The 26,990-nt window shown below is 36.5% G+C and overlaps 3 protein-coding genes across 4 annotated transcripts in view; 2 read left to right on the top strand and 1 right to left on the bottom strand.

Moving 5' to 3' along the window:
• Positions 1 to 22,618, top strand: part of LOC143193850 (uncharacterized) — an 82,422-nt gene extending 59,804 nt beyond the window's left edge. The window contains exons 9-43 of the mRNA XM_076400258.1: positions 1,742 to 2,017; positions 3,538 to 3,751; positions 4,238 to 4,402; positions 4,467 to 4,613; positions 4,673 to 4,825; positions 6,115 to 6,283; positions 6,343 to 6,443; positions 6,500 to 6,655; positions 6,719 to 7,086; positions 7,146 to 7,376; positions 7,435 to 7,690; positions 7,748 to 7,899; positions 7,990 to 8,251; positions 8,587 to 8,748; positions 8,864 to 9,199; positions 10,044 to 10,159; positions 10,215 to 10,395; positions 10,458 to 10,704; positions 10,763 to 10,969; positions 11,027 to 11,383; positions 11,443 to 11,564; positions 12,681 to 13,385; positions 13,443 to 13,655; positions 13,711 to 13,922; positions 13,979 to 14,111; positions 14,170 to 14,253; positions 14,321 to 14,524; positions 14,701 to 14,826; positions 14,938 to 14,991; positions 16,831 to 16,905; positions 17,051 to 17,477; positions 17,566 to 17,603; positions 19,511 to 20,659; positions 20,999 to 21,162; positions 22,391 to 22,618. Of these exons, the coding sequence (XP_076256373.1) occupies positions 1,742 to 2,017; positions 3,538 to 3,751; positions 4,238 to 4,402; positions 4,467 to 4,613; positions 4,673 to 4,825; positions 6,115 to 6,283; positions 6,343 to 6,443; positions 6,500 to 6,655; positions 6,719 to 7,086; positions 7,146 to 7,376; positions 7,435 to 7,690; positions 7,748 to 7,899; positions 7,990 to 8,251; positions 8,587 to 8,748; positions 8,864 to 9,199; positions 10,044 to 10,159; positions 10,215 to 10,395; positions 10,458 to 10,704; positions 10,763 to 10,969; positions 11,027 to 11,383; positions 11,443 to 11,564; positions 12,681 to 13,385; positions 13,443 to 13,655; positions 13,711 to 13,922; positions 13,979 to 14,111; positions 14,170 to 14,253; positions 14,321 to 14,524; positions 14,701 to 14,826; positions 14,938 to 14,991; positions 16,831 to 16,905; positions 17,051 to 17,477; positions 17,566 to 17,603; positions 19,511 to 20,659; positions 20,999 to 21,127 (7,927 nt within the window). The 3' untranslated portion in view covers positions 21,128 to 21,162; positions 22,391 to 22,618. The remainder of the gene's footprint in view (positions 1 to 1,741; positions 2,018 to 3,537; positions 3,752 to 4,237; positions 4,403 to 4,466; positions 4,614 to 4,672; positions 4,826 to 6,114; positions 6,284 to 6,342; positions 6,444 to 6,499; positions 6,656 to 6,718; positions 7,087 to 7,145; positions 7,377 to 7,434; positions 7,691 to 7,747; positions 7,900 to 7,989; positions 8,252 to 8,586; positions 8,749 to 8,863; positions 9,200 to 10,043; positions 10,160 to 10,214; positions 10,396 to 10,457; positions 10,705 to 10,762; positions 10,970 to 11,026; positions 11,384 to 11,442; positions 11,565 to 12,680; positions 13,386 to 13,442; positions 13,656 to 13,710; positions 13,923 to 13,978; positions 14,112 to 14,169; positions 14,254 to 14,320; positions 14,525 to 14,700; positions 14,827 to 14,937; positions 14,992 to 16,830; positions 16,906 to 17,050; positions 17,478 to 17,565; positions 17,604 to 19,510; positions 20,660 to 20,998; positions 21,163 to 22,390) is intronic.
• Positions 22,619 to 22,665: 47 nt separating this feature from the next.
• Positions 22,666 to 23,467, bottom strand: LOC143193859 (macrophage migration inhibitory factor homolog). The gene is made up of 3 exons (XM_076400278.1): positions 23,116 to 23,467; positions 22,886 to 23,058; positions 22,666 to 22,829 (listed from the first exon to the last, which is right to left on the bottom strand). Exons 1-3 carry the CDS (start codon positions 23,221 to 23,223, stop codon positions 22,751 to 22,753), a joined length of 360 nt encoding a protein of 119 aa, XP_076256393.1. The 5' UTR covers positions 23,224 to 23,467; the 3' UTR covers positions 22,666 to 22,750.
• An 84-nt stretch (positions 23,468 to 23,551) lies between these two features.
• Gen (XPG-like endonuclease) lies at positions 23,552 to 26,445 on the top strand. Of its 2 annotated transcripts, none has more exons than XM_076400283.1 (8): positions 23,552 to 23,751; positions 23,806 to 23,979; positions 24,035 to 24,153; positions 24,204 to 24,357; positions 24,413 to 24,664; positions 24,722 to 24,933; positions 25,183 to 25,348; positions 25,399 to 26,445. In XM_076400283.1, the coding sequence occupies exons 2-8, from the start codon at positions 23,892 to 23,894 to the stop codon at positions 26,397 to 26,399; spliced, it is 1,992 nt and encodes a 663-aa protein (XP_076256398.1). In that variant the 5' UTR covers positions 23,552 to 23,751; positions 23,806 to 23,891; the 3' UTR covers positions 26,400 to 26,445. The 2 variants fall into 2 exon arrangements, with proteins under 2 accessions (XP_076256398.1, XP_076256397.1); XM_076400282.1 differs by having other exon boundaries at positions 24,042 to 24,153.
• Positions 26,446 to 26,990: the final 545 nt, after the last annotated feature.

Consider the following 26,990-nt stretch of genomic DNA (forward strand, 5'->3'; position numbering starts at 1 on the left):
TGGTTGATTTGTTTCTTATAGTTTATTTATTAGTTTATGTTATTGCAAACAATACAAGTCACTTATTAATATAGTTGCTAAACGTTAAAAAGTCTAGTATAAAGCATTAACATATTGTAACAGTAATTTAGCATAATTCCTCAATATAAAATACAACAATAATCACTAAATTCATGATTAACGCAACTACGATCACAAATTGATGGCTTAAAAATGTAATGATTTAATTATTCAGTTGCTATTTTTGCATATTATTGCAAACAACACAAATATCATTCATTAATATCACATTATATGTTACATTATACGGCATAGACCTCAGTTAGTTACCAGATTGTAACGTTAATTTATCACAATCCCGAAATATAAAAGACAACCCCCAAATACGAAGATAAAAAACAAGTTAGCGGCAAGCCGACAAAAAATAGTTATCACTCCTAAAGTATTAATTACTAAATTGCCTTTTTTGTGGTTGATTGGTTTATTAAAGTTTATTGATTTTTTTTATCTGTTATTAGTTAATATATTTATGTTATTGCAGACAATACAAATTACTCATTAATATAGTTGCTAAATACACGTTAAAAATTCCAATATAAACCATTAACAAACAGTTTATCATAATTCATCAATATAAAATGTAACCCTCAGAACAAAGGGAAACATATAAATTACCAAATTAACAAAAGGCCGAGAAAAGTAGACATCTATACAAATGTAGTTAATATATTACTGAAAATGATTACTCACTTTATAATTTAATATTTCAATATTTGATATATTTCAAAAACAAATGAGTGAAAATAGCAAAGGAAAAATTTGTCACACTTGTCTTATTGCATTCCGTTTAAATATTAAATTGATCTTTGATGATAATGATAATTTCTTTTTTAACGGCGGTTACCATGGCAACGTAACTTTGACACTTGAAAAGAATCCTTTTCTTAGAATTTCCAGTTCGGTTGAAAGAAAAGCTAAAAGCAAACTAAAAACTAACGTTGAATTAAAAACTGTATAAAAACATTCTTGTATTACAATGCAATGTTACGTTAATATTTCAAGTCAATACGCGGACTAATTTTCGAGTTTTGTGGAAACAAATATGCGAAAGCTGAAACGTTTGTCTTCCATATTTTCTATATAGCTTCTTTTTTCCATAATCTCATTTTCTTTAGGTGTATCAATTGTTTGTGGATAAATCGAAGTTGGCTCAAACAAAAACTGTCGAACACTGACGACAAAGCTTCAGTTATGTTTTTGTAGGAGAATTAAATTATACTGTTACCATTCTCGTGTCACCATATCAAAATATCCATCCACTAGTCACTTGTTGCAGATGTAATTACTTCTGTACCACTGTATATGGATTTAAAACCGTACATCCGTCAGTTTTGTTTGCTCAATTTTACATAACCTCTAAGATGAAAATGAGCATCGTTTGAAAATCTGACCTTAACTAACTAACTAACTTTGTCCAAGTGGCTTAACACTAACATTTCTGTACATCGAAATATGTTTTATATGGACTAATTTTAATGCTTAACGTTGGTTCTGAACCAGTTTGGCTGTGGCTTAAATTAATTGGTTAAAAACCCACTTAGAGACATTTTTTACCAAGACTAATTACTCTAGTGGCTAGGATGGAAGGCAATGTCTCATGAGTAGTAAAGATTGTACGATTATCAAATCAAAGTCATCAGATTGAGCAATAACAGTAATAAAAACGAAAATTATTTTCCAGGTTCTTCAAATACGAAGAAGAAATCGGTCGTGGTTCGTTCAAGACGGTGTACCGCGGGTTGGATACCCAGACAGGAGTCGCCGTCGCCTGGTGCGAGTTGCAGGAGAAGAAGCTGAACAAGGCAGAGCGTCAGAGGTTCCGGGAGGAAGCCGAAATGCTGAAGAAACTCCAGCACCCGAACATCGTGCGTTTCTACAATTATTGGGAGAGTTCCGCGGCGAAGAAGAAGAATATTGTTCTCGTGACTGAATTGATGCTAAGTGGAACATTAAAGACGTAAGCATCTAATAGAAAAGGGCATGCTAAAAAGGATTTAATTTTTCATATTTTTTGCTTGAATATTGGCCTTTATTATACCCAGATGCCTTCGTCAGATATTTATTAGCTAGGCTATATAGAATTGAACAAGTGATAATCAAAAGGTGTCCACTCGTATAAAATACTCTAGATGTGTAAAAAACCTTCCATTGATATTATTGCAAAATGTCTTTAACACTTCTTGTTAGAGCATATTTCAATCTTTCAACAAGATCGTTGTACACAGTTTTTTTTATGAACCCACCAAGTGCACAGTATGACTGAATATTCGGTTCTAGAAGCAACGCAGATGGTCTTCCAGAAGTAAGCTATGCTTTTGTTCGTTTGGGTTTGTTATAGTTATTACATTATTCATCACCTGTCATCACCACCACAAGAAATTCTTCTGTTTGCCCATTGAGGCGTGTTGAGTCATTTCCTATTATGGTTTCTTTTATAATTATTAAATCTTTCCTAGATAACAAGTTCATTATTTCTATATTGCTATAATTGAAACAACTAGTTTAAACAGTAAATAAAACGTTAATAATAATCAAGTGAAGTGTCAATTGTAGTAGACAAACATCAATACTATCAGCCCAACAGATTAAGTTTCATGACATTAAAATTATGACCGACAGTTGACACTGATACGAATGAATTTCTGTTCCTGATATTGTCCTTTTCTAATTCTTGTATTTCTTGGTAAAGGTTTTGATTAAAGCTTACGACATTGGACATTATTTTATTTACCTGATAAATGTTTAATGATTGTTTGGGTCTGAGTATCATTAGTGGCCTAGAGGTTCAAATTTTGGGTGTTTTAAAAATATTTTTGTACATCATTTTATTGATATTTAATTAGGTGGATAAAAGACTTATCATGATTTTCCACAAAATAACTTGTATTCAACAAGATAAGCACTATTGAAAAACAAACAACTTTTTACAAATATGAAGTTTGTACATGACAAAGTACCTCAGTTACATTTCTATTTTAGCACTCAGCTTTCTTAGATTTAAAAAAAAACGTTAATTACACAATATAGAAAAACAAAGAAAAATCTAAATAAATGATGGGTAAAAGTGGAGTGTAGTATCTTTTAGGTATCTCAAAATTAAAATAAATAAAAAACTATTGATTAGTAACTATATTTAAATATCAAACTAGCATCAGTATATCAGAATAACAATAATCTGATCAAGTTATTGAACTGAGCTCAAAATTGGGTCCGATGCATTTATCAGATTTTATATTATGCTGTTGAACCTCTTTTATTGAATCATTATGATATTTTTGTTTCTTGATTTCAACAAGCTCGTCAACAATAACATAATTATTTTAATTTAAATATTCCCCAGTGAAAGATAAAAAGACTAGCTGTTTTCATGATTTTCTGTAACTAATATCGGCCAAATATTTATCGTGTTTAGTTCTAATTAGTTATTTGTGTTATTCCTATGAATCATGGTAAATAAACCTAACATCGTGGTTGCAGATATTTGCGACGATTTAAGAAGATTAACCCGAAGGTGTTGAAGTCTTGGTGCCGTCAAATACTCAAGGGATTGGCGTTCTTGCATTCGCGTTCGCCGCCCATCATCCACAGGGACCTCAAATGCGACAACATCTTCATAACGGGCACGACGGGTTCGGTTAAAATAGGTGACCTCGGCCTAGCTACGTTGAAGAACAGGAGTTTCGCGAAATCGGTAATATATCAATTATATTGTATTTGAGTAGATCATTATTTTCTCTTACAGTCATCTATAATCAATATTTCAAATATTGATTCATGTAGACATTAGAGAATTTGGATCTAAATAATGTGGAAATGTATCTTGTCTAATTATATCTAGATACATCAAACTATAGTTTATTCAAAATAATAATGAACTCACATTAACTTCGATTTTTTGTTCATTTTGTCTTTGACATATAACAAAAATAATGTTATCAAATATGATTTGTTTTAACATTATGGTGTATCTAAAGCATTTGTATGTATCTATACATTCACTGTTATTTTGAATATACTACATATCTAAACTATATTTAGAAACATCAAACTATATATTGTAGTAACTAGTAGACTAACGAAAACAGAGTTATTAAAACATATGAAGAGAACATAATAGAACATAAGAGGCAAAAATAAACCAACAGTGGGCTAACCCTATTTGATGATGTTTTAACAGGTTATAGGCACCCCCGAGTTTATGGCTCCTGAGATGTACGAGGAACACTACGACGAGGGCGTAGACGTATACGCTTTCGGTATGTGCATGTTGGAGATGGCCACCAGCGAGTATCCATACTCTGAGTGCACCGGGCCCGCTCAGATCTACAAGAAAGTCATTTCGGTAAGCGTACTCGACCAACTGCATCCCTCCCCCGCCCATTTACAATCCGCTCTTGCTCCTACAGGGTGTCAAACCTGCCAGTTTCGAAAAAGTCCAGAACCCGGAGATCAAAGACGTGATCGAGAGCTGCATTCGACCAAGGAAGGAGGACCGTCCCAAGGTGAAGGACCTACTGCAACACGCATTCTTCGAGGAGGACGTCGGTCTGAAGGTGCCTGAATGTCGTAGCTGACGCGGCGTCGCTTTTTAATTGGTCGTTTTGTTCTTCAGATGGAGGTCGTGTCGCAAGAAGGGAAGAAGATCGTTTTCCGGTTGAGGGTAATCGATCCGAAGAAGAGGACTCATAAGCACAAGGAGAACGAGGCGATACAGTTCGAGTTTGATATGGAAACTGATAAATACGACGCCATTGCCGAGGAAATGGTAAGATATTAATCGTAATTTTTTTTTTGAGTGGAAAGCCCTTAGAGCTGCATATTGCATACTTAATGATAACATTACCATCGTATGATACTTGAACATTTGACCTGTTATTATCTATATGTTATTATATTGTTTGTATTATGTTTAAAGAAAATGGCAATTCAGAATTATTAAAATACAATAAAAATATGTGGGAGTCGTTATGCAAATCTTCTTTACAAATTCAAACTCTCGTGTTTATAGTTTATATTTTCGGGTTATGTTATGTTTTTACATGTGTTATTCTATTATTTATAGTTGAAAAAAATAACATAACATTAGTTTCTAATTGGTAAACAAAGAAATGGACAAATTATATCGAAATTGAAGCAACAAATTGAGTTTGTTAATATATATTAACCCCATTAAGAATTTGTTATTATAAAATTAATTATATAATAATTAATTCGAAAACTTATACAAAATGAAAATATGAATCACACATTCAGATGTGACTATATCAACAAGATAGGGTATGTGGAGGATTCACAATAATAGCAGAGAATGTAAAATATAATTAGTTATCTAACACTGTTTGGTGGGGTATATTAAATTTGTATATATAAACATTGTTCTTCGTGCCGGAAAAGTATATGCTACTAGATGAAAAAATACAAGGGTACAAGAGGTTGTTGATGCTATTACTTCAATATATGGTATATTTAAATTTGAAATAAATTTTGTTGACTTTCTCACATCTCATGTTTGCAATATCTTCTTTAAAAGCTTTTATTTATAGTATTTTAAGTTATTTACTAGAAAATAAAAGTATGCCGGAAAAGTTTTTACGATACGAGTTTGTGTTCAGTTGTTCATCTTTCAAATTAATTAATTGAGCCAGAATGTTGATAATTGTAATCACATTGTGATTGAATTGTTTTTCAAAGAGAAACAATATTCTCAGCTGAATTTAATTCTCAACGAAATACGTACATAAAAACTTCAAATATAACCAAACTAAATTGAAGTGTTATTCATTATAAGTGCGCCCGCGCTAACTAACCAATCAAATACTATCTCTTGTTCACTTTCCTGTGGTCTGTCTGACGGGTATGTCAAAATAGCAACAATCGAACCATTCACTGTCAACCACGTTTCATTCTCTTCGTGTGTGTGGTAATTTAGCTATGTTGGGCGACCTGTTGAACTGCATTACTTTCCTATTCTCTGTATCTGTAAGTGGAAAGTGTCTAAGTGAAAACAGTGATTGCGCGCCGATGCCCAGTGCCTGATCTAGTTATTTTTTAAAGGCCAAGTCCGGGATTATTTTCGAGGAAGACGCGAAAACCGTAGCGCAGCTCCTGAAGGCTCAGATCGTCCAAATCAACAAGGAACGCGAGAAACAAGAGAAGCAAAACAAGGAACAGGAGGCGTTGGCCCAACAGCTACAGTATCAGCAATTCCTGCAGCAGCAGCAAGGTAAAGTGACTTAGTAAACGTCTGACGTGTCATATCCGGTAACGCCCTGTCGTTTCTAGTTGAACAACAAAAACAACTTAATCAACAACAGATGAATCAACAGCAGCAACAACAGCAACTGCCTCAGCAGCAGCAACAGCCCAGCCAACAACAACCACAAGTAAGTAACTTGTTTTTATTAGATATTCGTCAAATTATCTATGTTTTGATTTGCAGTATCAGCAACCACCTCAGTATCAACAACAACAAAATGTGATTCAACAGGAACAAGCCACATATCAACAACAGACTCTTGTCCAACAACAACCCGCCGACATACAACACCAGTATTCCCAACAACCTACGTTGATGCCTCAACAGGACAATCAGCAGGTCATTATTTATTTTCATCGCTAAAATGTATAAATTATTTTCATTGCATGAATAATATTTTAGGCTCAGAACATAATGTATCAACAACCTGCTCAGGCTCAGCCTCCCACTCAACAACCTCAACAGGCCCCTCAGGTGGCGCCTCTTCAAACTCAGGCTCCACCACCGCAACCCACCGACCCATCTCAGAGTGTAGCCCAAGTCCAGTCTCCCCCCACGATGCTCCATCGACAAAGCTCGGTGGATCCCAATATGCAGTCGCAACCAATAGTCCATAAGACAAGTGCGCCTACTCAGTTTGTGCAGCAAAATTACATCCAAGAGGGTGTGCCGCAACATGCGGAGTTCTTGCCTGGAGGTGGTCAAGGGCAGGATGGTGGTCTGAAGCCAGTTCCTCAGCCAGACTTTAACTCTACAACTGATCAAACTAGGTGAGTTTTTTTACTAATTTAGTATTATTGCTATTATTTACTAATGTTGTTATTTCTAGAATACCTGCTGATGGTCAGATGGAAGTGGGTCAACCACAACAAAACTATCAGCAAACTAATTATGTTCAACAACCGAGTTATCCTCAGCAACAATCACAGACTTATCAACAACAATATCAGCAGTATCCGACTCAACCGGAGTTGGCCCAACAACAGTATGTCCAGCAACAATATCAACAGCAACAGTTCTCGCAGCAGCAACAATACACTCAACAACAGCCAGCTGCTAGGTGATTTAAAAACACGTAAAATCAAACGAGATATCAATAATTTCAAATTATGTTTTAGTTACCAACAGCAGCAGAGCTATCAACAACCGACTTATCAGCCACAGCCGACTCAACAACAAATGTTACCACCGCAAGCTCAGCAACCTGCCCCACAACAACCTCAACCCGTTTATAACACCCCGTCATTACCGCAAGCGGCTTTCACTCAGCAAGCTCAGGCTCCACAGAATTATACTCAACAACAGTATGTTACTCCTCCGATTGAACAACAACAGGCACCACCCCAGTTTATCCCCCAGCAGAACGTGGAACAGGTTGGTGAAATCGTTTAGGTGATTTTTAATCATTTTTTTACCGATGCTATTTTATAGGTGTACCAGCAACAGGCCCAACATCAATATATCCCACCTCCACAGCAACAACAGCAACAGCAAGTGCCTATGCAGCAAATAACTATGCAACAACAGGCCGAAGTTAATCAGGAGATATTGCAACAGCAGCAATGCCAACAGATGGGTCATAGGTACGGTACAATATTTCAGAATGTATTCTCACTTATTTCTATTCTGATTGTTAAAATGCCTCTCATTCATTTATATACGTCCATTTTTAGGCTATCTACTACAGATATACCACCGATGAACCTCGAACAATTGCAACAAAAGTTAGCGGCACAGAACAAGGATCAGCACCGAGCCTCCACAGCCTCTTTGCCTCCCATGCCAACGTTCGACCAGTCGGCCGGACAAGACCATCGCAGACTGTCAACGGTTTCTCAGCCGGCTTGTCCTCAGGAATACACTAAGTTGCAGCAGCAGATAATAACCGAAGGCCAAGTGCAGGACTTCAGCCATCAATCTGCCGTGCAACAACAGGTTTGTTGATTTCTTCAATAACTCGTTAACCTTTATCTTTCTTTAAAGTATGTGTTTACAAAAATATCACACAAACTGTGCTTTCAGTGTCAATATTCATATCCTATATATATATATATATATATATATATATATATATATATATATATATATATATATATATATATATATATTATTTATTTATTTATTTATTTATTGAAATATATACCTCAATTATAAACTTCAATTAAACCTTAATAGCCTTCCAACCAGACATGGCTGATACGGCTGAAAAGCTTAAGTTTTTGTTATTAAGGCATTAAACTTTTTCTACATTAATTTTTTTCCTTATCCAGGTTTCCAGTCAAAGACCCGAGCCGATGGTTGAGACTTGCATTCCAGCCGAAGCACCAGCAGTGGTCGCCGAACAACTACCGCCCGTGCTACAGACACAGACCAGCCTGATACAGAGTCAGATTCAGAATAACGAGGATCTCGATCTCTCCGTTTCGGAACAGGTAAGGCTCGCTCCCCCTTCCGTCTGCTTTCTCTACGTTGCGCACTAACCTAATTAACAAAACCGCACTGTTTCCACTTTGCTTTGCTACCGTGCCTCTTTTGAACGGCAACAAGGATCACTCGTCGTCCACCGGCCTCGATCCCGAACCACCCAAGCGACGATCAACGAAACGCTCGTCCACCCGTCACCGTCTCATCGTGGACGCGGTGCTGAGCGACGGCACCGTCGAGTGCCGTCTACTGTCCAAGCAACGCACGATCAGTTTCAAATTCAATCGCCTGGACACGGCTCCCAGCGATATAATCGAGGGTCTCACCAAGCAGGATCTGCTTAAGGCGGACCAGCTCGAAAAGTTGCGCACTCACCTTCAACAGGTGATGGACGAGCTGAAACTGCGCCCGGATAAAATACCGGAGTGCGCCAAGGCTACCTCCAGCAGCAGGGATAAGGTATGTGGTTGGAGAGTGCAATTTTTTCAATTACTCGCAGCGTAAGAGGATTGCGTATTGTTTCTTTGATTTTCACCAAGTTTCTCCTTATAGCTAGGACTTTCTCTTTGGTATTTCGCGGGTTTTATTAGTGGATGGCATCATTGTATGGTAGTGTCTTTGTTTGCTTCTTTTTTTCTCCTATTCAGTTTATTCTATGTAATAGATAATAATAGGCGTACAACTTTGCTTTGTATAAGCATACATTTTTTTGGTAATTTGATGGAGAATTTAATTTAGTGCTTCAACATGAAGAAATACGTGATTGAGGCCAATAAGATTAATAATTTGTACGTCAATGACAGAAGACGTAGTAAATGCTCATTGGAGGCAAACTGGGGATTAAATTATCATGAAGGATTGTTTTATGTTCTAATTGATGAGAAATAATCGCTAAAGAATTGAAAAAAAAGTCCTACCCAAATCGCTGTATTATCCAGACGTACCTTTCTCTATTACTTAATTCGATGATCGATCAAATGTTTTTTTTTCGTGATGAATCCATCGTTACACAATACTTTGGATTATTTTTAAAAGATAACAGAAAATACAACAAATGTAAAACCTCAAACGCAAGGTTGCATTCCTATTATTTTGGTTGTCTTTACGTGTGCTAATAGTGAATTTATATGAGCTAATTCGACTCAAATTTCACATGCTGCTTTGCCTATGAAGGTTAGGCATGGATCTTTGACCAGACATTCTCACAAAAAAACACACCGAAGACACAGATCAGTAAGTGTGTCGACGAGTTTCCTCGTTCATTGCTTGGACCTAACTTATACTTCCTCCTTGTTATTTTCAGAGGGATGAATCAAGCACTCAGATACTTGACAACAAGCAAAACTACTTAGAAGGGAATCAGGAGGATTTCCAATCGATTAAAACGACATTTGCGGACACAATATATCAAAACTTGCGGTAAGTATCTCTGCCATTTGAAAAGTTTTGTCATATTTGTTTTTTATTCACACAGTTGCAGAGAGAGTTTAAATTCGAGTGGTACCGTATCTAGGAAAACCAGTACAGCTTCGGAATACACGCCAGAGCACACGTACAATAGTAGCATAACCAATAGTCGTTCGACCCAAAATATCGATCAAACCAACGTGAGTTATGCCAACGAAAGTTGTCTGGTGTCCACAGAGGTTCAATCGGTAAATTTGTTCGACATTGTTACTCTTCACGCCGATTCTCATCAACATTTGATTATAATTAGGGTGGTACTGGTCAAACTCAACAGCAAGCAGTGCCAGACGAGAACACCGATCAAGCGGACTCTCTAAAAACCGAGCTGACCAACAGTTTGAAGCAAAAGGAAACGCCCCAACTGATACCCGGTCAGAAAGTGAATCTCAAGGTTTTCGTCATGTCTATGGGAAATGATGATAAGAAAGCAGAATCGCCACAGGCTGACGCTCAAAGCTCTGAGCAAAAACTTGCAAATGGTGTGGCTTCGCCACCTGGTAAATAATTACATCGTTTTGTTGCTGTTATTAGACGATATATAATTGGTGTCCGTAGCTCAACATACCACTGTTCCCCTAAAAGCGGTTGAACGAATCGTTGAAGTCAAATTGGAAGGGGAGAACAAAGTTCCTACGACTGAAGCGTTAGTGAAGTCACCTCAAAGGAAAATATCACGATTTTTGGTTAGTCCGGTTCTTAGCGGTCAGTTGGATCTACCCAAAGAAAAAGAACAGCTGGGGGATACAACCAAAGATGTTAAAAGTGAATATATTTCTTATCTTAAGCTAAACAATGATAACCTAACTTAATGATTTTTAGCTGAGCCACAAGTCAATATACCACCGCCTATCATGGAGAAACATACAGAATCTGCTTCGAAAATAAATTTGCCACCAACTATTTTGGAACAGCCTACAGCAAATCAGCAGCTGCCTCCCGTACAGCCGGTTGGCATTCCGGTTCAAACGCCTTCCCAGATACCGGTGATGTCTCAACCAACCATTCAACCCGCTATGCAACCGGCGGTTCAAACACCCAGCAGTACTGGTACTGGTCCCGTTAGGAAGACATCGGCACCTCTGGAAGGTACGAGACTAGATGTTGAGAAAACGATGGAACAAAAAATTAGTGTTTGTAGCTTGAAGGAAGAAATCATCAGTTCCAAAGGGGAGCCAGGTATGGACTATATTAACTTACCAAATAAAAATATCTGTCACATTTGTATCGTTTTGTAGTGTGCGGTCCAGAACTCATCAACACTATTGAACAACTGAAGATTAGTTTGGAGCATCTGAAAAATAGCAGTCATCCGAAGAAAGACGAGAGTGAAGCCAAAAAAGTAGCGAGCAATGTGGAGGTATGTTTTTCTTTGTTTTAAATTATTCTTTAAAGTCTTTTTGCGACTGTAAAACAGTATGGTGTTGATATCTGGGGGATGGAGACAGGCATAAAGTGTTATATATAAAACAAAAATAAAATAAAATTAATAACACAAACATGGAGAACTAAAAGTATAATTAGTGTATATACAATCGTGACAATGTAGACTCCACCCAGGCAGCATACACTAGCATCAAAAGCGAAGTGGTAACGGTTATTTAGTCAGCGACACTTATCTCGGCATAGGCTAGACTCTGTGAAGATAATCGAATTCTCGTAGAAATCCAAGGAGTTTGTCTGTATTTTCTTCTATTAAGGAATTCCTAAAGTTTTGCAGCCCATACAATGCTCTAATCTGGGTGAGTCGTGGACACTCGTCTAGTATGTGATGGACTGAACTCGAGGTATTAAGTGACCGTGCGAGAAACAACAGTGACCCAATCTCAGTCGAGTCAGAGCTACCGCATGGTAACCAAGGGAAGGACACAGAGGCAATAAAATCAGTTTTAATTTCAAACAGCTTGTTATGGTCAGCCTCTTGGGCCCAACGCTGTACCTCATTTTTGGTGACACACGAAATGGTTGGTTGGTTGATTTCTGTTCCAGGAAACATTCGAGGGAATTTACCTTTATTTAATACTTACCGATTCCCGGGTAAGGGTTAATGTTTATTTTTATTTTAATATTTACAAGATTCGAGATGGTTCCTTAATAAATATAAAATTAGAAGAGCAGTAACGAAGTATTAACGAAAGATTGACCGAAACACCTATTAGGAATATATGATACAGTTAAATTTGAATGACAACCTGGGTTATATTGACTTTTATTGACGTATTGGTTTATCACCACTTGACATGGAGTAGAAAAGAAATAGTCAGATCGCGCTCTCTTGTTTTCCTTTTCACGAACATTTACTGGATATTCCATCAAATCGTTTATGCAGCATGTCCATCGTGGCTCGTACTGTATTATCGTCGTGCCCATGATCTTTAGATCAATATTAGGATCCTTTTCTAAACATTCCACACAAACCAAACGTTGTCTATAGTCATTAACTTTAAGCTCATGGGTCGTCTAACTTTTTTTACAGGTTCCAATAAATAAACCACCTGTAGTATCTCAATCTCAACCGACCTACGTTCCCGCGGTTCAAACCCCCGCCCCGCAGCAGCAACCACCTCAATTTATACCGTCTACCACGATGCCTACGCCGCAACCACAGATGCCGCAACTGGCAACAGGACAGCCACAAGGCCCTTCGACCCTAATCCCCGCCCCGGTGGCCCCGCAAGTGTCCCAGACCCAATTACCGCATCAGCAGGTCATGAGTCAACCACAACCGATTCCTGTCAGTCAAACGTCCATTATCCAACAAGGACAAGTTGCACCACCACTGCAACAGCCTCAATTGCCACCCATCTCTTCTCACCAGCAAATTCCGCCGGGGCAGTCTATCGCTGCCCCTCAACAGCACTATGTTGCTCAACCAACTCACAACATACAACAGCAGCAGCAATATTCCCAAAGTGCTCCTACACAAGCACCCAGTCAACCTTTAAGCCAACCTGCTCCTGCACAGTATACGTCATTACCGCAGCAGCACCTGCAACAAACTGCCAGCCAACCGATACCTCAACAACATATCCAACCAGCTCCTAGCCAACAGATGCCTATTTCTAGTACCCCACAGCAACAGATTGTTCCTCCTACTACTCACATGGCACCCGCTTCCGCTCAGCCAGGTTACATTTCAATACCCGCAGTAAATACTCAGTATTTATCGTCGGGCCAACAGGTAAGCTGATCGCTGTTGTCGCTTAGGAAGCACAATAATTATATTTATGATTTTTAGCCTTTACCATCCAGCATGCCTCTTCCACAGAATGTTATGGGACATTCTACTTCCGCGCCTATTCAGCAGACACCAGCCAATGTCAGTCAGATGACTTACCAGACAGCTCCAATTAATCAGCAGCCACAGCAAACAATGACATCACCTCAGCAACAAATTATGATGCAACCACCCGGAAATACTCAACAGAACGAGATGGTCTATCAGCAGCAGGTATGGTTTTGAGCGATCCGATTAGAAAAATCGATGATGGACTCGCTCTTTTCAGATGTTCAACCAACAGGCCGCTCAGCAGCTGACCGGTTCGGTATCTGTGCAGAATTTAGCCAGCGTTGCTCAGAACGGGGTTCAGATTGCCCAGCAACAACCGGCGATGACGCAGAGTCGAACGTTCCAACCTTCTATGTCAATGGAAGAAAGTATGCAAGGGCATACTGTTAAGAAAATTATTCCTGATAATCTCAAGCATATTATGGATAGGTAATTGACAGTTTATTGTTTTTTGTTGTTGTTATTTTGGGATATATTCATTGTAGTGGATCCACTAGAAATAGTCAAGCTTCGACACCGCAGCAAGAGGTTGTGTATGACCTCAACTTCCACAAGAATCTTCAGCAAAGGCTTTCCACGATTATCCCACCTATAGGTCAATATGTGCAAAACTCTACGGTAAAGTCATTAGATTCGTCGCGATCATTACAAATCTAATCATATAACATCGTTTCAGGCACCTTCTAGTCCTCACACCTTAGTTAGTTCCTTAGAATTTCCCCAGGAGGGTATTACAATGCAACAACCAGTGATTAATAAGGTGAGGCTAATAAACTTGAAGTTTCTGCTGATGGGAGATTACCATTTTTCTTTTCTATTTCTAATAGCTTCGAGTAGAATCTGGTAGTGGTCCAGGTAGCGGCACCGCATCAGCCGAGGTACTTTCGCCAGTACAAGAACTAGATCAACAGAACGCTGTTTACTCTGCACCAGGCGCCAACGTTTTAACCACCTCCATACCCCAAGACGCAAAAATAAAAGACTTTAACGACTTAAATGATCATTTGAAAAGGATCAATGAAAAACTGCAGGTATTTTTTAAAGTATTCTTCTATTCTTGTTATATAGAATTTTGCAATGAGGATAGGTCGAGAATTGGCCGTCAAAATCGACCCATCTTTTCAAACTTATATTATACTGTTTATCTGATATTATATTTCAAGTAATTATGTAACAAATTTCACATTTATACTACTTATGCTTCTAGGTGGCTACTGAGAAACCTCCACAATTGCAAATAATCGAAAAGGCGACCGAACTCATCGATGACACCAAAAAAGAATTGAAACTGGAACTGGACAAGATGCACGAAGCTGGCACCACCGTTAGTCAAGTAAGTCTCGGCACAGAAGGCGTTGCTCCTGAAATTAACTGTCTATTTATTGATTATAACTGAATACGAAACCGTTCTGGTAATTTATTTTGATCTCTTTTGATTTCTCAGTTCAGGAGACGCGTTAGTATCTTTCTCAAACAGCAAAAATTAAAATTAATGCGCGTAAGTAAAGCAGGTCTCTTGGAACGATCCTTGTTCACAATTCTAATTTTGATTCCTTAGATTCCATGCGATAGAATGCTTTCGATTGTACTAAAACAAACAGAAATCAGCGCTTACCATATCATGGAGTAGACTGTAGGGCTAAGACTCATTTTCAACTGAATGATATCGTTTCCCATTTCAGAACAGAATCATCAAAACGAAAGAATGTCGTTAGAACACATTTTTGTTTCACCACCAAGTTTTTTGGTCAATTCGTATATTTGTGTATTACAACTTATCATGCCCACACTTTTGCTGCAGAGGTTGGTGTATACAATCAATAGAAATCTAATATAAACAGTGGATGCTAATTCAATCGGGAGTCAAGTCATCAGTTTAACCGTCTGATCAATGATGTGCAAAGAATATAATAATTGTCTTGATGCCATGTTCGTCATTATGTTTGAACCAGGTTTTAGTTAACTAATGTTGTCTTTGTTACTGAAACAAGATATATGAGCTTGAATGAGGTCCATTAATATTGTTTGTGTATGTCCCTAATGTGCACAAATTTATGAATTGACATGCTATGTTTTTAACATTATTACTAGGATCAGGAATTAGTTCTTATCAGTCAAATCTTTTTAGTATTGACCATAATTTTATTTATAGCACTTAACGTAATCTGCACTGTTAAATTCGTTAATAGTTTTTTGTATTATCCGTCTGTTAGTTTTACATTATATTTTCTATATTAAAATACAAATCTGAAGACAATGAGTAAAAACATAAACCCAGCTAAGAACTTGCGGATCAGTTAGGAGTTGTTGAACAAACAATTTGGGAAATGTTTTCACTGTTTTAGACATTTTGAAAAGGAAGGCAAATGGCTTCCACATAAATTGAGTGAAAGTGCCATTGTAAATCGCCATATAGTGACATATGTTAACTACAGATGTTTATTTAATATAAACAGTTACGAAATCATGGTTTCCTTTTAGTGAGATCAACAAGAAGTGATGTTGAGATCTACCAATGAACTAGACTTGTGGCAAGAGCATATATGGGAAAACTTTTTCTTAGAGGTATATTAATATAAATAAATTAATCTACGAAATCTTCAAACATCCAGTAATTGGTGTTTTTCAAAACAGCGAGTATCATACACTTACATATAAGATAATTTAAACAATGTGAAAATGATCAGAATTTATCAAAGGCTTCTGTCTAAAAGTGGTTTACTATGAAAAATATTGGCAACTGCAGGAAGGCAATGACTCTAAACATTGCAACACTCAAACAGTTTGTTGTTTGAGTTGTATGAAGCCCTTGTCCCAGAATTATGCAATTGTTGTAACAGAAAGAATGCCTCAAAAGAACATCAACTGTTGATATATATATATGTATATGGTTGTTTTTGTTTTAATTTTTTTATCCCACATAATTCCAAGTTTCGTCGAACATGCTTTTGTCAAGCGCTAAATTGAACAAATTTAATGATAAACTGTTACCAAAATATTAGCAAATAATATATCAAAACACATATTCTTGCACAACTCTGAATATGTCGTAAGAACTGTGAAGTTTTCTCAAACCTAATCGTCTTCTATTTATGATTTGTTCAGATGATGATAGGTAGATACAATAGTCCAACAATTGCCATTATTCTATAATCAAAGGTTTGCAAGGAATAGAAAGTGATGGCCAATATTTTGATGAAATAAATTACCAAATTTTTCTTCTCACTGAAACTCAAACAAGGAAAAAATAATAAAAAATAATTCCTGGTCCTAATATACTTAACTGTAGATTGACTTATAATCACGCCTGTAACACACAACTACAAACAATTTTTAGAGCGTTCTTGGACTTTGCTCGTTGAAACCCAGAGGAGCTGGTCCAACTCCCTTCCAACACAATATTACCACTCAGGTCAGTGTCCGTAATTCAAAGATCAAAGAATGCTTTAAAATTAACAGAGCTTGACTGAGAATTATCACTGTACAGCCCGAGGCGTGATTATTGCAACGTTAAAGCTTCTAAAATCTTTAAAAAAAAACGTTTCTCGCATTTGTAGAGCCTGCAAGAGGCCACCATGGAGGCTCTGCCCGCGAAGGAGAGACGAGTGTCCCGGTTCAAGGTCAGCGTAGTGTCCGAGACGGACCGCAATACTCAAACCCCCACTGCTGTTATGGTGGACACCAAAGTCAACGCCGAATCGTCTTACAAAGAGCAGCTGGACCCAATGCCCAGCGATCTTGCTAATGTACCAGTAAATATGGGAATGGTGTCTGGAGGTCAAGTTGTCCTTGACAGTGTGATCAGCGGACAACCGGTGAACGTAGTGGCGGCGCACCAAGTGCTTCATACACCCGCTGTTGTTGGACAAATACAAGGTGGAACCGTAGTAGGAGCTCCACACGGACCTGATTTTACTACCGTCATTAACACCACTTTTGATTCGTTGAAGACCACATTGGTCAAATCTCTACCGAATACAGGAGGTATGCTATTTTCAAATATGTTATGATATCAGTATTTTCCAGTATCTATGTATTTGCAATATTCATAATTTTTTGATATTTTTCGCAGAGGAACTGGCACCAGAGGAAGAAGTATCTCAAGTTAGGGTAAGTCTTAAGAAACCCAGTTAAGAATGATGCGATAATCATAGCGTAGAATGATATTTGCAGTGTGTATTCTTATTTTTGCTTGATGTTATCGTAATTGAAAAATATTTTAGCTCTTTTTTGTCCAACACTTATTGAATGGATTTTGAATGTTTTATTATAGGTTTTATTTCATGTGTATGACTGCGATATAAAAATATTGCAATATTTGCAGTATAAACTCCTTATTTGCTCGGTATTTGTTCCAAAAAATAATAAAATCGAAATATAATTAGATATTTTTAACGATGCTTTTCATTAATATTACATTATACGATTTAGCAAAGGTTTAACGAACTTAGACGTTTCTTGTCTTGTCATTATTAAAAAGTCGCCCAATTCATATTGATTTTCAGCTATGCCATTAATAATTTCTATAAAATGTTCAATTTTCATTTAGTTTCATTCAGGTTTTTCAAATTTCGGTGCTTGTTGAAACTTCCTCTGGAACGCGTATTTAACATTTCCTCCAAGTCGGTCAGTTCAAAGTAGGGATGAGGAAAAATATTGATATATTGATATTGTTGTTGACCGAAATTAAACGTTTCCGAGGGTCAGAACATACCACAGTTTTCCCAGTGTGATTTTTAATGTATATGACTTCAGTTCTTCTATAGTGTAATGGAAGGTCCATGACATAAAATCTTCCAACTGCTCTTCTTCGGTCCTCTTCACAAATCTGTCGTGTTTTGTGATGAAATTATTATTTATATTAGGATGCATAGTTTCAAGCTCACTAATGTGACTTCAACGACCTTACAAACTTAGGCTTAATAGGAAAGACTAGAAAGGCCTTAAGTTTTGATACAATTTCTGTAATCAAACAATTTCAGAAGTAATCCAAAAAATCATGATTAAAAGTGCAATCCATTCTTTTTATTCATATGACAAAACACCGGTAGTCTTTTTTATCTCTTAAAGCATTAAAGCATTACTATAATGGCTTTATAATACAATTTCCAGATGCATTAGCACACATTAGCAGTGTAACTGTATTTTTGCGGCCTCAAAATCAGTGACAAATTTCTCACAAGTTCAAAAAATTCTTTTGGATATCTTCCTGTTGCGTTGGTGAACTTGAATTCTTGAATCAACTTCCCGATGTTTCCGTTCATCACAAAGTTCTTTTCTTATTTTGTCTTCATACTTTTTTATGAAGTTGTGAGTGAAGGCATAAATAGGGCTAAATAAATAATAATGGGGCATAAGTAAAAAAACATGGGGTAACACCGTCTGAGAACTAGTTCTTCTTTAAGTCTACGTTATAAACTAGGAATTAAGCAGAAGATACATATGTTGTTACTCAATCAAAATTATTGTAAGGAAAAAAATGACGATACTCAACGAGGGTAGTTAATATAAAGAATTATTTCCCTATATAAAAGAAATAGTGAATAAGGAGTTTCTACTAAATATATTTTAACGTTATGTTGTTTGTTGTCATTCGCCAATTGGCTTTTTTATTTTGTTTTGACCAGTAAAACATATTTGGGTTCTGTAATTAACGCTAGATTAGTTGATGAACTATATTCAAAGCAGTAGTAAGATATAGAGTACGTTTGCAATTTATTCAACGCCGTATTTTGAGTAATAAATAGTTGTTTTGAGGTTAGAGCTGAAAAATTAGAACCCAAGTTGTTTTATATCACGTTCTTAATTTATGCTACTACATATAAATGTGAACATTTATATTTCGTTGTGTATACTGACATCTTCCATGCGGAATCTGTCACAGGTCTGTGAATAATCAAAATTTCGTGTTTTTTTTTCTTGTTCTGTCCTTGACATCACGTTCATAACTCGCGGGGGTTAATTTATGCATAACAATAGCGCCGACAGTCACAATTTTATTTTTCTTATATTTGTAGCCATACCTCACCCATCCCATCGCCAGCACCACTCCGCATCATATCGGCACCGTCGCGTCCCCCGAAACCTCGCCCACCAAGCTTCTGGACGCCTCCACGTCGCGTCTCTTCCGCAAGTCCCTCTCCTATGTCGATCTGAAGCGCGAGATAGAGACAATCATGCCCATAAGCGCGGGCGACGACCAGAACATACGCAGGGTGTGTTTCTCCGGTCGCAGACAGTCCAAGACCTTCCGCCAGTTCCCGCAAATCGTCATCGTGCCCCCCGACGGCGATAACCTCACCAACAGCATGCCGAACATACGCCGATCATTGGACGAATCTAAAGCGGAGAATCGCCCGTTGAAGCTGGTCCTTAACAATGTGTCCGAGAAGAACGCCTCGTGTCCGGACTTGACAGACCAGAAAATATTCAAGACTCCCGACATAGAGACCCTTACGAACCCACCGTTTCGGTTTCCGATTCGTTCGAGTAACTACGGGCCGGGTGCGCCGCGTAGGATCAATATTTTTGAGCGGGACTATCAGAGGGACTTCGTCATGAAACGAAAGCCGAATTTAAAGAGGAAAAGACGCGACGAAACACCCACCGAGGTCATCAAGAGAAACTGGAAGGTCAAACACTCGAAATCCATGCACAATCTATTGAAAGAGTCACCGAAAGGCGACGTGAAGGAGAAAAACTATTTCACCGTACACGGTGGCGATCACTTTAGCAGGAAACTGTGTCGGAATCAGTACTTTGGATCGTCTGACGGTTTGGGTACCCATCGATCGCACAGCGAGAGCGAGAAAGGCGACTATGCGAGGTGCGAGTCGTGTCAGCAAGGCTATCCGGAGCCCGAGCTCGACGGCACCGAGTGCTCGTGTCACCCGTTTTATGTTCATCAGGCGAAAATGTTCGCAGAACGATTGCGACTGAACCTGTTATATCACGTACCCACTCACACTCATTCCCATCGCGCTCGTCGCACTTTCAACTACGAATCGTACAAACCCTGTCATTCGTGCGACCATTCCCACTGGAGTCCCCTGGAGGCGTGGTTGAAGACGTTGGGCGAGTTCAGACGTTGTTGCTGTACGCGGGATGACGCGAAAAAAACGGTGCCGATTGAAGAATATCTGGAGTCTTATTTTGATAGTGAGACGGTAAGAGATTCAGATTAAACGAAAAAAAAAAAGCAAGGGAGATTGTTGCAAAGATACGGCTGTTTTACATCATCCTGTACTATCATGCCTTTCCATTGTATGTCGATCGCATACATCTGTATTACTTCATACCCTGGTGAAGGTTACTAATAGTTAGAGGTGCGGGGTAATAAGATTAACAATTATCAGTTCGATTAGGTACCAAGCTGCATCACCATATCGAATGTATATTTCCCGCTTTCGCTGCATGAATTGCGCTGTATAGAACTTTTTCGTAGAGAGCGTCCCGACACACATCCATTTCGGTGCAGTACTAACGTGATTTTTTACGTTTTTTAGGAGGAGACCTTCGAGGAAATGCTTAACAGGCAGAAGGCAGAGCTGAACGCGCTCATGGAAGCTCACAGGAGACAACAGTTGGAATATATGGGGAAATACAAGAGGCAGAAAGACCGCGGAGATAGGTAGTTTGCCTTGGGATTTTCTGAACAGTTTCATCGAAGGTACTGAACCGGTAATTATTTTAGTTTTGTTAAAATATCAATATCATATTTAACTGTTACGTTCAGGAATTAATTCTTGTTAATGGTTTCACCGCTATGGTCCCGTAATTTTCACACTGTCCCTTCGTGGCCTACTTAATACTTTTAAACCAAGCTGGTTTCATTAAGTAAAATAATACACATTTATTTAATAGTAAAAATGTTTTATTAATACTGCATATTTTGGTCCTTATTGTTTACTAAAGTATCCAAGTTTGCCGAAAATGACGAAAATTTTATCCCAAGGTCTGGTTCCTCTTCAAGTCGATTTCTTATATTTTTAAGGTAAACTAATGTTGAAAACACAGTCTCAGATTTATAAGTTGTGACAAAAGGCATTAGAAACATTATTTCCTGTTGAGCTAATTTTGTGTATTCTTGACAACAGGATAATCAAAAACCTATCAATGGTCTTGTGCCAGATATATCGTTGCTGTGTCAGTTGACAGTTCAATTAACAAGTCGACATCTGAGTCTGGTAAATTAGTTTCGGAATATAATTTGAACATAAATGGGTTTCTTATCCAAGCTTTGTTGCTGTTTTTGAACCTACTCTTGCATCGTTGCTGTCAAGCATAAAGGAATTTTCTTGACAACCAAGGCCTCTCTATGAACGCTACAATGTCGATAAACATTCCGGTGCTACACCTTTTACCCTTAATTGCATATTTATTTTCTTTACTTTTTCTGTTTAATTTTAAAAAAATTACAACTTTACTCCGATCAAATGGGTCCCAGCCGTCGAGTTTGGTTTCAATTGTTCAAAACAGTTTCAAACAATTGAAAATTAAAAGAATGATGATGTCACAGTTTATTTGCTTACTAGGCAAAAAGTAGTTCTCTGTGATATACTAATGCATTACAGTTATGGTATTAATAAGGAGTAAAGCAGTACTTTACTAAACCCAAATAAAACAGTGACTAAGATGTATCAACTCCATTGAAACAAATTCATTCAATTGTGGCAGAGGGATCAGTTTGGCGGATATACTTTTTCAAAATACTCAAAGAATAATCGCGAAAAAGGTGGTAAAATAATATAGAATAGTTTTTTTCTAAAAAGTTTATTGAACTGAAAAAGTCTTAAGATTTAATACCTGTTACCTAACATAAAATATTCAAATATATTTCTTTAAAAAATATTTTATTTTGACGTTATTAATAAGTACCGTTTGTTCTTTTGTTTCAGAATGCAAGGAGCACCAATGGAAAATAAATGAAATAACTAGGAAAAAATTGTGAGAATGAAGGCTGTATAATCATAATTATTGTTTATATTGTATAATATTGATTTAAAAAGTCTAGTTTATTAATTATATTTGCTAATAATTTATTTTTAATATCTTCCTGTTATTCTAGTTTATTGTTTTATTATGAAGAACAGAAATGAACAGTAAATCTTATTATAGGCATTAATTATCTGTTGTTTTACTTAACCCTGATTACATTTTAAATAAAACATCATTATTATTTGGTAATTATTTTATTTTATTCTTGCATTGAATCATATTAAAATATAGTATGCATGAATTTTTTATTTTTTTTTAGATTAGCCAAACAAGTCATGGAAAGTAGTACCGTTGAATCCAACATCGCTTGTTGGTGCATTCTGATACTGTATATACATTCTAAAAATATAAATTCGATTAACACTATCTGTTAAAACTACAAAATTAATTTTTACCTATTTGGGGGTACGCCGATGGACTGCTCGACTGCACTATATAATGCTTTGGAGTGTTTTTTATTTTCGGCAACTCCCAGAGCCCCAATGCTCATTAGAGTGGCCTGAGCTGCTGGCTCCGTACTGCCACCGAAGGACAAATTAACACCGCCAGTAACAGATGCAGAACAATACTGTAAATGGACATTTACAAAACAAAAGCTAGAATATTACATAACCTAAAAACTTACGCTTAAAGGTTTTCCCAGAGATTTCGCTAAAATTTGGCATATTGTATTAGGAAAATCTTTTGGAATTTTTTCTTGAGGCACGTTAGTTTCAAGGCGGAAATATGGCATTTTAACTAAATGCGGTCAAAAATACTCTGGAAGAAATTAAGCGTCACTGAACACAATTACTGTAATTACAATTGAACAGTAAATGCGTCTAACTTATATAAGACTTTTTTATTGTAATGGGATTATTTTTTATGGAAGAACAATTAAAGGTAAATAACACTAAATTAACGACCTTGCCAAAAATCAATATTAGAACTGATGAAAATTTCCAGCAATACCTAATAAAACTTAAAAACACCACAATGGATTTTTGGTTGCATACCATTGTATATTTAGTTGCATAAACCAAACCGAATTTGAACTAACCAATCAGAATTATGTTGCATTTCACCTTTAATATATTTAGGTTATTATTACTTTGTTTATTAAGATGGGTATTAAAAATTTATGGACAATTTTAGCACCTTTTTGTGACAGAAAACCACTTTATGAATTGCAAGGAAAAACCGTGGCTGTAGATTTATCATGTTGGATATGCGAGGCTCAAAATATTGCAGAATATCAAGTACAACCAAGAATGTATTTAAGGTTTTATATTCTATAAACTCAATTATCCCATATTTCTATATATAATTTTTTTAGAAATTTATATTTTCGTACTTGTTACTTATTACTTATGGAAGTCAATCCAGTGTTTGTTCTAGAGGGAAAAGCCCCAGAATTAAAATATGATACAATATCTGCAAGAAATGCTATCCAGTTTAAAGGGGCAAAACCAAGAACAGAAAAAGCTAATACTGGCAAAGGAAGAACAAGGTATTGCCATAAAATAAAACCGAATAAATTGGTTTTGGTTTTCAACACATTTTAGATTGCAGATTTAATTTTGTTCTTCAACAATGTGAACAAATGTTACGTTATATGGGTTTGGCCTGTATTGTTGGTAAAGGTGAAGCAGAAAGTTTATGTGCTTATTTAAATGAAGATGGAGTAAGTTTAACTTTTATTATTAATTAAGTTGATACTAATTTAGTCTAAAGTTAGTTGACGGTTGTATAAGTCAGGATTCAGATTGTTTTGCCTATGGAGCATATGTAGTTTACAGAAATTTTTCTATTTCAACACAAGGTGCATATGCAGCTAGTGGAGGAGCAGTTGATATTTATGATATAAGAAAAGCAAATGAATCCTTAAGTATTTATGATTACCATTATTAATGTTTTAATTTTTTTGACAATCTTATTTATAGAGTTTGGGAGAAATAAAATAATAGCAATGGCACTGTTAGTAGGTTGTGATTACAGTGAAGGTGTTCATGGAGTTGGAAAAGATTCAGTCATGAAATTATTTGAGAGGGTGTCTGATGAAAATATTCTTGACTTCATTAGATCTTGGAGAGACAAAAAGGATTTGTATGATAAATATGAAAGGCAACTGAATGATAAAACACATTGTTCGTCTTGTGGACATATCGGAAAGGTGCAGAGTCATACAAAAAGTGGTAATAAACCCATAATATTGTGTTATTGAATTTGTTATATAGTAATTGCCATGTTAGGGTGTTCTTTTTGTAAATCAACTAAAGGTTGTGATTCAACGAAATACAAAGAGGAAAGACAAGCTATTAAAAATGAACTGACAATTAGAAATAAGGCTATTCAAGATCCCAATTTTCCAGATGAGAGCTTAATAAATGAGTTCTTAAGAAGGAAGGATAACGTCAAGACATTAGATCTGAAATGGAAACAACCTGATGTGGTTAATTTTGTTGTAAGTACTCCTCAATTGCCAATTAGGAATGAATAAATTTATCGATTTATAGATATTTTATATATTTCTTGGGGGTCCATTTTTTATTTTACTTTTTGACATGACAATATTCTTGATTGTTTTATTATTTCATTGTATTCAATTATATTGCATTTTTAATATATATGTTCACCCAATCTGTACAATTTAAATACTGTTGATTTGCTTTTCAAACACAATAGTTATGTAACATATTATTTTTCATGACAGAAGTTTGCCAGTAAATTCCTGCAATGGGAGGAATATTATTCGTTCGAAAAAATTCTTCCAATCTTGACCAGATGGCAATGTAAATACCCCGAAAAAATTCTACACAGATCTGATTTGAAAGGAACAGTTGTGCCAGATAAAATAAAGAAAGCCAGGCACCCTAAAGGTATTTTACTGATTGTTCTTGGTATCCTGATACTAATTTAAAGTTCGCAGGTGTACCGTCTTACGAAATAATATGGACTGATCCAACTGATAGTTTTAAGGGTCTCATACCAGAGGAGCAACTTCAGGAACACAACATCGAACCCGAAAAACTCTGGTCTACGGTGGAGCCACAGGACTTAGTCGAAGCCGCCTATCCGGATCTGGCAGAGGCCTATCGCCAGTCGAAAATAAAACCAAAGAAACCGTCAAAACGAAAAAAGAAGACCGTTGATGATTTGTCGCAGAAAATGGAAAATATTTCACTGAGCGAACCAAAGCCTAAGAAGATCCGCAGACAAGCGAAAAAACAACCAACTCTGGAAGAACTTCTGAAACCGACAGAAAAGGTCTGTGAAGTTGTTGACCAACTGGACTCCGGTTCCAATGAACTGAAAATCAACAAGGTGGCTTCTGCTTCTCGCGATTTGATCAGACAAGTGTTAAAGCCGAACTTCAATACGAGCTTCAAAGAGAATTTCATACAGGGTGCAGGCTTCAACTCTTCCACGCCTACCAAATTTTCACAGAAGGATTTTTCATTTGATCCGGATATGTCTGGATTTGGGGACGAGAGCGATCTAAATGTGACCGATATAGTGGATGATATCGTGTCGAGAGATGATGTACCCAATAAATTGAAGGAGGTTGCTCGAGAATATTTAAAAAACCCTCCTCAAGCATCCGATTTCGTCGATAACAAAGATGAAGAAGACAATAACGCCGCTCTTAATACCTCTAATTTCTTTTTGGACAAAGGTCCAGACCAAGAAGATCTTTTCGAGAAAACTTTCAGGAAAACGCTTGGATTTGAATCAGATGAAAACAGCAGTGATACGGAGGAGTATGATATTAATGAAGATAACTTGATGGGCAAGGAAAGTGATGAACCTGTGAAGAAAGACTGTGAGGTTCCAGGTAATAATCTTGAGGAAACTGATGCTTTAAGTAGCGAAGAAGACAGTTTTTGTGTTAAATATGTTCCATTATTTGAAAGAATAAGAAATAAATGATTCATTTCTATTAAAAAAATTATGGGAGGAAATAAAGTTTTATGATTGATTATTCTATTTTTGTTACCTTTTGTTAGTCCGTAATTTGTAGTAAAACGGTTAAGCTAGATTCAGAATAGTCTCGATTGACTCACACTCCATTCACTATAATAAATGCACTTTACTATTATCTCATTCTATTGTTTAAAAGCATTCAGCCCAGCTGTCTTTAGGAATACAAACACTACCTGAATTTTACAAACCAAACTAACATGTTAATAAGCATTTGCTTTGCATAGTTAACTACATCCCACATTGTTTAACTAGATATAAGGATGATTTAATAAACAATTGAATTTTTACATATTTATGTGGAAGCTGATTTTTTACATGATATATCGATTTTACATAATTTATTTATTAATTTATTATTTATAATCACTTATTAAAAAAATGTAAGAATATATAGAATAATATGAAATACTTATGCCATTTTTTAATTCTTATTGAGAAATATAGAACTATAGAGAGTTGTAATGAACTATATTTGTAATTTGAGAAATATTATTTTTTATATAAAGTCCTATGCGTAAATAAGAGTTTTTCTTCTTA

Source organism: Rhynchophorus ferrugineus, unplaced genomic scaffold (assembly GCF_030347505.1).
Source record: "Rhynchophorus ferrugineus isolate W39M unplaced genomic scaffold, kcgeb_rfMv2 rfM3, whole genome shotgun sequence".
Lineage (NCBI taxonomy): Eukaryota > Metazoa > Arthropoda > Insecta > Coleoptera > Curculionidae > Rhynchophorus > Rhynchophorus ferrugineus.